At 37.2% G+C, this 8936-nt stretch overlaps 1 protein-coding gene across 3 annotated transcripts in view; it reads left to right on the forward strand.

Annotated features, from left to right (window-relative positions):
- Window positions 1-407: 407 nt before the first annotated feature.
- LOC122069266 (mRNA cap guanine-N7 methyltransferase 1-like) overlaps window positions 408-8936 on the forward strand; it is a 22607-nt gene continuing 14078 nt past the window's right edge. The window contains exons 1-9 of one of the 3 annotated variants that reach the window (XR_006137420.1): window positions 408-508; window positions 624-740; window positions 4700-4825; window positions 5006-5151; window positions 5404-5472; window positions 5824-5895; window positions 6760-6861; window positions 7394-7450; window positions 8399-8537. Coding sequence is in view for 2 of the 3 variants with exons in the window: in XM_042633234.1 (XP_042489168.1) it covers window positions 4750-4825; window positions 5006-5151; window positions 5404-5472; window positions 5824-5895; window positions 6760-6861; window positions 7394-7450; window positions 8399-8537 (661 nt within the window). In the remaining variant the exon portion in view is untranslated. The remainder of the gene's footprint in view (window positions 509-623; window positions 741-4699; window positions 4826-5005; window positions 5152-5403; window positions 5473-5823; window positions 5896-6759; window positions 6862-7393; window positions 7451-8398; window positions 8538-8936) is intronic. The other 2 variants (XM_042633234.1, XM_042633235.1) reach the window with 2 other exon arrangements.

An 8936-nucleotide genomic window follows, 5' to 3' on the forward strand; every position in this document is an offset into this window, starting at 1 on the left:
AACCCCTTAAAAAAGAGTCTTGGTAGTACGTAGTACCAATAGGCCACTCCAATGATGAAGTCCTCTCAGTCGGGGGGCTTGCATGTGGTCCAAAGGCACCATCGGCAGGTCAAATTGGGCGATCAATTTTGGAATCCCCCCCTCCTCGCCACCTACTCACTGACATGATTGGCGAGAGCTATTGAGAGAATAGCTACCTTACCATCGAAAGAGGGCTCCCCAAAAAAAAAAAAAAAAAACTCCCTTTGGTTGCTCCGTAAGGTACCTAGACAGTATCTCCCTCAACCAGATGGAGAAACATTTCTTTTGAGAGCCAATCCCTACAAATATATAAACATAGAAAACAAGGTCTCCATCCTAGTGTGGGGAACACAAATGGGCAGTTTTCCTCCCTATAATGTAAAACACTCATGTGAATGGGCATGGAGAACATCTCATTTTTTTTCCCTAGTAGAAGAGAACACCTCCTGTTGAGAGACATTTTTCCTTGATTATATTTTCATTTTTGGTAAGCCCTGGTTATTTATTCATAATCGTTTTAACATAAACGTTTTTTTGGTAGATAATACGGATAATACGGTTAATACGTTTATAAAACGTTTTATTCAATTAAATATATGTAGAAGAGGGACGGAAAAGGCGTACTCTTCGTCCGTCCGTTTTTCTTCGTCTGAAAACCTAGAAACGAGCCTATTGCCAGACGCACTTCTGCATTCGCCGGAGAAAATCGCCGCCGCCAGGTAATACTCTCTTGCCGTCCATGAGATCCAGGATGGTAGATATGTCTGAAATATGAATCAAATGATCCTTTTTGGGTCTGAAACTCTTTGTTTCTCTGTGATTTTTGGTTTGATACTATTGATCTCTCTCTGTTTCTCTTTCTTTTATTCCGAGTTCATGACTTTTAGGATGAAATGCAGAGTTTCTAATATCCTTTAGGAGGTCAAGCAATCTGATTATCTTTGCATGCTCATGGAGTATGCCTTTCTCGATGGTCAGAGGCTGCAGTTTTGGGTAGGAGTAGGAACTGGTTCTCTTGTTTTATGACTGTCATTATATGAAGGAGAGACAGGTTTTGGTTTCAGTGAAGCTCTTCCAGTCTCCACATTGTCATCGCCTTCTCCTCCTGGACCAAGCCCAAGAAAGGCTTGCTGAGAGTCTGTGTCCTGGTTTGCAGGCACGGCTGATATTCAACACTATTGGGGACGGGGACTGGGGCTGGGAAGAGGAAGGGTGCCATTAGCTTAGTTTTTTTTCCTCCCTAAAATGCAATTAATACACTTTAATTTAATATCAATTCCCCTTCCCGTGCTCACTCCTCATTGCGGCATATAGAGCTTTTTACTACTATACATCACAATGTGTATTGAGCAGAAAGCTTCAATGTGGGACATTGAGGGAGAGGGGCCTCTTAGCTTACCAGTCAAATTCCAAAATCCAAGGATTGGCAATAGAATCACAAACTTAAAGATTAAACTTTCATCTCAGTACACTGTACACTGCATCTGTCAGTCTTCCCACCATTATATGCCTTTGTAGTAAAAATGCAAAAGTTCCAAAACTAACCATTTCAAGGGGCAGGAACCAAATAGTTTTGAGTCTAACAGTTGGCATCAATAATCCCCTTGGTGAGAGTAGTTGAAAACAGAAAGTGGGCAGGTGCATTTATGAGAGAGAGACTGTTGGCCCTGCTTGGAATGTAATTATGATTTTCAAACTAAAAGCTAGATTTAATATGATATGATAACTAACTTTTCTAACTTCTTATTACAACTTCACTTTTTCCCACCTCTCTTTTTGTCTAGTTTGTCTCTGCTAGAATTCCGTTCACAACTAATTCTGTTGTGACCACAAGTGATGCCACAGACCCAGTTTTAACTTAATATGTTACCACGTGAACGTAAGCCCTTGGATAATCACATGAGGAATTAGCGTATCAATGACCTACATCTACCATTTGAATTTTGTAAGAAATCACCAATGGATGCCTTGTAGTTATAATAAATTTTATTTAATGTTATGTTTGCTCATTTTTTAAAATTCTATTCATTTTCTTTTTTATGGCTTATCTTGTGTTGGATTCCATGGGCTGTATGACAAATGATGATATAGTACTTATTAATGTTTGATGAGATGATGACAATGCTACCGATACTTTGCTCTATGCTTTATGATCATCTTATGGGATGTATGATGAGATTAAGTATTTAGCTATTAAAAACAACTGCCTAGCATAGTTGGTGATGTTGTGGTGCGCTAAGCCCACATTCACCAGGAGGTCTCGTGTTCGAGTCTCCTGGTTGTAACCTCCCCCCCTTCTATAGTCTGCCCATCTAAAAGAAAAGTATTTAGCTACTATATTGTTTCGGAGGAGGTTAGTATGCCGCTGGCTTTCCTAGAGCTAGCAGCTCAACCAGTGGGAAGATTGGGATGAGAGGGGTAGAGAGGAATTTGCCAAGGGGAGGAGAAGAGAGATAGACACATATCTGGGTGTAGGCGGAAGGGTTAAAGTATCAGTATCGGTCGCCATATTGGTCGGCTAAATTAAGATACGTATCGGAGGGTATCGTATCGTATCAGAGATACGCTAAGGTATGCAAAAGATGCCACATAAATGGATAGGAAACAAAACAAACTTAATTGTTTGATCTTGCCAATTTGCTTCTTAGGAAAAATACTACTAGAACACTGCAAAAGGGATGGCAGTAACTTGAGCAATCATGGCATGAGATGCAACGTTCAATTTTGTGGAAGGATCAACACACTTGGCTTGTCGCAAGGACAAACAACATTAAATGGAAATGATGACACTAGTTGTCATGATGATTCTTATAGAAATTAAGAAGTAAATAGAATGGAGAAATCAAACGGAAGACACTTATCTGGCTGTAAGGACTCTGCAAATGTACACTAGAGGAGATGATCAACATGAGGATGCCATAATTCATGATAAAGGAGGATATGAAAGAATGGTAAATCAAAATTGTGAAATCTGTTGGGTAAAAGTGCAATTGTGCTTCAAATTTTAGAAACTTAAGTATTGCCAGCGAGAAGAATAAGCTCTATTTTCAAAGTGAAATGGGTTCTGTAGGTATGTTTCGGTGAGTATCGGTTGCATATCAGTGGATATCAATGTGTATCGGTTTGATACGAACCGATACACATGTAATTCAGAGAGTATTGGCTACAATACGCTCCGATACGTAGAATTTTTTAAAATACATGTATCGTATCAGTGGCGAGCATACCGGTACGTATCATCATGTATCAGACGATATAGTATGATACACACCGGCATAGTTGTCACGACGTCAAGGCGAACCAAGAAGGTGGAGGGTTGTCTAAGCTCTTAGGCAAGAAGGCGCCCGCCTTAATGCGAACTAGGTGACCAAGTGTTATTTTTTTATTTTTCCTATTTTCTATCATTATTTAGTAAGTTGTATATACCTTGTATTATAAAAAATCAAGATTAAACAACATCAACTCATTAAAAATCAACATTTAGCCGTATTAAATCATAAAGAATTAACATTAAGTCATATCAAGTTTAAAAAAAATCAAAATTTAGAGAAATGCTTTTGTTCTATAATAAGTTTGACTGGTCAAATGATTTTATTTTTACACGAGACTTTTTGTATTAGTTATAATATAAGACCAACTTTTAAACAAGTCTAAGATTACTTAAATCTGAGTTGTAATGACAAAGTTATGCTCCGGTCAAACTTATTTTTAAGTGCGCGAATATTGTTAAAATCGGCTAAATGAAAATAATTTTATGGATATCAAAACAAAATATTTTTAGCAATGTTTTTAGCAATGTTTTACATGAGAGAATTTATAAAATTTTCATAATTGAGAAAAACCCTAGCATTTAAAAGTTGAAAATCGCCCCTATAACCAAAATCCAGTTTTTGTTCTTGGGCTGAAGGGTTGACTTTTTATCCTTTTGGAATTTGATTTTTAAACTATTTTTATTGGATTCAAATAGGGGGTATTTGCTTATTTATGAATAATATCTTAAGTAAATGAAATAACAAATATAAAAGACATTTACTTAAATAATATTTGGTATAAATAAGTGCTAAGACACAAGGCGGCATGCAGTGCAACAAGGCGACTGTCGCCTAGGCGACTCTTTGACAACTATGCACACCGGTACTTTAAACCTTGACTGGTGGTGTACCCAACCTTTTCCCATATATATATATATATATTTTTTTTTTTATATTTCATTTGTGAAAATTCCCTTTGATAAATTTGTATTCTCGACGCTATTATTATGTTTGTTGAATGATGTACTTTTTGGTTGCATATGGAGAAACAAGGAGAAAGAAGGAAAAGTAGAGACACAAAGGGGAGTTGAGTTTTCACATGTGTGGCTGAAATGCTGACCTTTTTGCTAAGCTAGCTATCATTCAAAAATTTTATACGTAGAACAATTGATTATCCTCCCTTGTGGGTTAATAATTTTAGTGCAACGAATTTTTCTTTTGGGGAGAGACCCAAATAGGGAAGTGGTCTAAACTCCAAAACCAATATGAAAAAGGGAAAAAACAATTGTCTTAAGCATCAATATTTGTAATGACTCTTCTGGTGATCTTATAGCTAGTTTTCACTTGCCCCTAAGGCTTTTATCATGTTGATTTATATTTGACCTAAATCATCTATCTTCCTGGTTCTAATTATGTGATTACTGCAGGCAAACAAAAAGGAAAATCCAATCCTTTTGCATGTGCTTTCTTATTAAGGATGAAGCGAGGGTATGAAGAATCTGCTTCAACCTCTGTTGGTCCTCCTCAATCAAGGCGTAGATTCGATACTCTTGGTAAGTTTCTGCTGGATCAATTTCTTTCTTTCTTGCTTTCATTTGGTGTCAGGAAGTTTGTTTTATATATGTGTCTTTCTATTTTTCCTGGTTAATCTGTTCATTGTTGGTTTTTGATCTTAATAGAACAAGGATGAAGCCATTCTTTCTTTCATTATAATGTTATTTCTTATGTCTTAGGCGATGCCCAGTTTTTCTCAGAGGAGGATGAAAGCACAAAGAATCTTGCACAAAAGGTGGCTGACCATTACAGTGCAAGGACAAATCAAACTCTAGAGGAATGGGAAGCTAGTCCTATTATCCATTTAAAGAAACTAAACAATTGGGTATGCGTCCCTTGCCCATTTCATGTGAAATTGCCTCCTCTTATTACTTCCTTTCCGTTGGCTTGTTTTTTGCTTTTATGGAGCTGAGCTTTATAACAAATAGTTCAGTCTTGAATCACATTCTTCTTGGTTTAGGCTTTAGGAGTAGGGAAGTCCTACCCCCTATAATAACATGATATGTTTGATTTGATTTCATCCATAAAAAAAGTAATAATATTTTTTTGATTTTTATTTCCATTATTCTTAAAACAGATTAAAAGTGTTCTCATCCAGCTGTATGCTTGCCGGGCAGATTTTGTTCTAGATCTTGCTTGTGGGAAGGTAAAAACATGGTTCCTTCAATCTTATGCAGTTTTTATTTATTGATGGGAATTTGGTATTACTATATCCAAGCTTAAGCTCTGATACCATGTTGAAGAAGTCCAATCCAAAAGCTTAAGCTATTAGGTGGAGGGGCCGAATTGGTATATGAAGGCATTCAAGGTCTAGAGTTTTCCAATGTGGGATTATTCCCAACATATTTACCATGCTTTTGGTTGTAATGAATGCTCAACTCCTGTTTGTCGCTACTATGTTTGGCATATTGGTCTTCTTAGAACTTTGAAGCAGTATTTGTGCCCATTTTTCTCTTTCTGAAGTTCTGAGTTTACATTCTCTGTTATTTTCACCCAGGGTGGTGATTTGATCAAATGGGACAAGGCGAAGGTTGGATATTATGTTGGCATTGATATAGCTGAAGGCTCGGTAACATATGCTAAAACATATTCCTTTTTCATTGGTTGTGATTCCTTATACATAGATGTTCACAGATATGAAAACTGGGGAGTACTATTTTTCTTTTAGCATGTACTATCAGCATTTGGCAGAGTGAGTCCCAGATAAAGCAATGATTTAACTCCTTAATCTATTAATATTCCTTAACTGTACCATCTAAGGAAAAAAAATTTCCTCTGTACTTGGCTGTGGAATCTGAAAGTCTTTTAAGCCCCAAGGGTTTGAGAATGTTTGTAAGAGACTCAGCAACATGTGCCAGGAATGTTTGTTAGACACTGACAAACTACTTTGAGGGATGCCCAACATTCTCGGTCTGAGAAATGATGGGCTAGGTGCATTCTACGTGTAGTCAAAATATTAAATATAAAACAAAGAAGAAGCTGCCTTGATTTTCACCTGTAAATTCATTCTTCCAGTTCATGCTTTCCATAAAATTAAGATCATCCACACTGGTGAAGAATCCCACTTGCCTGCGCTGACTGTCTTTACCATATGAGTTGATTTCTTTTTCTTTCTCTGTTTCTTCCACCCCCCTCTTTATACTTCCGAATTAACCTTTACCCTAGGTTTGTCACAAGAATTCTTCCATTGCCAGTTTAGTTGATAAAAGTAAAAGTATTTTGTTTTGATCTGTAGAAAAGTAAGTTATTATTTCGCAATCCGGCAGTTAGGCACAATGCCCCGAGTCTTAAAAAATCTTATTGATTGCCATGTAAGACATGCTATATTGTGATTTCAAATCTTTGATCACCATTATACTTCACCGTTTCTGCTGGTAGATGTTTTTTTTATTGTAACTGACCTGCTCTTTTTGTTAAAACAATCCTGAACTAGATAGAAGACTGTCGCACACGCTATAATGGTGATGCAGACCACCACCAACGTCGCAAAAAGTTTACATTCCCAGCACGACTTATACGTGGAGATTGTTTCGAGGTAACTGCTACTCTCTGTTGCCTTAACCTATTTTGTTTTTAAATTAAGTCATCTTAACTATGATGCAATCATACAATACAGTTTTGAGATAAAATATGATCCCTAGATTTGCTTTACCTTTCCCTGAAAATATTTTTATGGGACAGTTTTTTGTCTGGGAGTGGCCTCTGCGCCGCACGCAATGACGACCGTGCCCCCTTGTCTGGGTGCAGGGGCTGCTTTCGGACAGAAAACACTTGCCCATCTTTTAATTTGGCATTTCATAGAGAGTGCATATGTTTTTTACTTGTCAGCATATCCTATGTTTGCATAACTTGATTTAAATGATTACCAACAAAGTTTCTTTCACATTTGCAGATACTAGATACAGTGTGTCATTGTACATAATGGCTTTGGAATGATTAGGTTAGAATTGCCTTTAAGCTGTCTGACCTTGCCAATACCTTTTTGGCTCATACTGAGTATTATTTTTACATAATTATGATGGACCAGTTTGGCAATTGCAAGATTCACTTTGTGTTATGGATTTCAGGTACGCTTGGATAAAGTTCTGGAAGATGATGCACCATTTGACATTTGCAGCTGTCAGGTGAAAGGAAAAATTGTTTTAGTCTCAACTCTCAAGCATTTCATTTTTGTGGTCTATCTTCATTTTATGCTAGTGTTTATGTTGTTAATTTCTGGACGAGGAGATGAGGTTAACACCCTTTCTTTTGTTTTGGGTTGGGAGGGGGGAGGGGGGAGGGGGTGGGAGGTGTGGCAGATTTGTCAGTGGTTATTGGGTTTTTGAGAATCTAACTGTTTCTACCACTTTGTGGTCTTTTGCTTTCCTTTTATATATTGTCTTTGATGACTTAAAAGCTTCAAGTCTATCAATTTGGGTTGGTAAACTACAATACCCATTTGACCTTTGGTGCTAAAAGTTATGAAGTGCATAGCTTCTATTATTCTTTTCTTGTTCAAATGAAGAAAATAATGATGTAAGCCATGCTCCCAGACAGTTCTTTTCCCCTTTTTTTTTTTATATTTTTTATTTTTTATAGATGACCGAAGATCATGCAAAAGAGGAAGAACAACAAAAAACTAAAGATAGACAATAGCAACAGAATACACAAATAAGATTGCAACAACAAGAAGTGGTCTAAGCCTGAGGCCCACACATGAAAATAACCTGCAGAACAGCGATCCTAGTCAAGAGACTGCCTGTTGACTCCTTTCCTAGACATTTTATCAGCAGGAGTGTTGGCAGATCTCAAGCCCCAAGAAAAATTGAATGTTCTTTGATAGCTTAAAACTTTAGCTTTCCTAATACAATGCCAATTATCTTCAGAGCCCAGAAGATGGAGCAAGCCAATCACCTTCTTTGATTCCCTCAATAACCTTGTCTGTCCATTCATTAACTGAAGAAATTTCCAGGCCCTTAATACTCAGTTTGAGCTCTGTCAGTTATTGAATGAGTTCTTCTGGGGTTCCCTTTAATTGTCAGTCAATTTATTGTTTTTAAATAATCAAAGCATCAAATATGAAATTTTTGCAGTTTGCCATGCACTACTCATGGTCTACAGAGGTGCGTGCAAGACGAGCATTGGCCAATGTATCGGCATTACTGCGTCCAGGAGGCATCTTCATTGGAACAATGCCAGATGCAAATGTTATCATCAAAAAGCTTAGGGAAGGTACTCTGATTTGGGCCATAACACTTCCCTACTAGAGTGATTGCTTTTTCGTTTGTTGTTTATCGAGGTGGCTGAGAGAAGTTTTATTTTTTGCGTTGTCAACATGAGGCATAGGTCTTTTTTGTTTCTCTAATTCGGGTCCCTCAAGAAGCTTCTGGAATGGAATTCTCTTTTCCTCCCTAGGAATATTCTTTTAAAGTCTTAATGGAGCATGGAGCATCTTGTGTTGTACTTCTTTCTGGCACATATAGACTATTTGGTTCTATAATTCTGAACTTTTTTTCTTTACTATTTTTAGTTAGGGGAAAGAGCCTTGAGTAAGGAACAGTTATTGGCAAACTATTGAGTAAAATTCGGTTTTTATTGCTTTTCACTTGGTTTTTTTTTTCTGAGGGGGGG

This window comes from Macadamia integrifolia, unplaced genomic scaffold (genome assembly GCF_013358625.1).
Source record: "Macadamia integrifolia cultivar HAES 741 unplaced genomic scaffold, SCU_Mint_v3 scaffold566, whole genome shotgun sequence".
Taxonomy (NCBI): domain Eukaryota; kingdom Viridiplantae; phylum Streptophyta; class Magnoliopsida; order Proteales; family Proteaceae; genus Macadamia; species Macadamia integrifolia.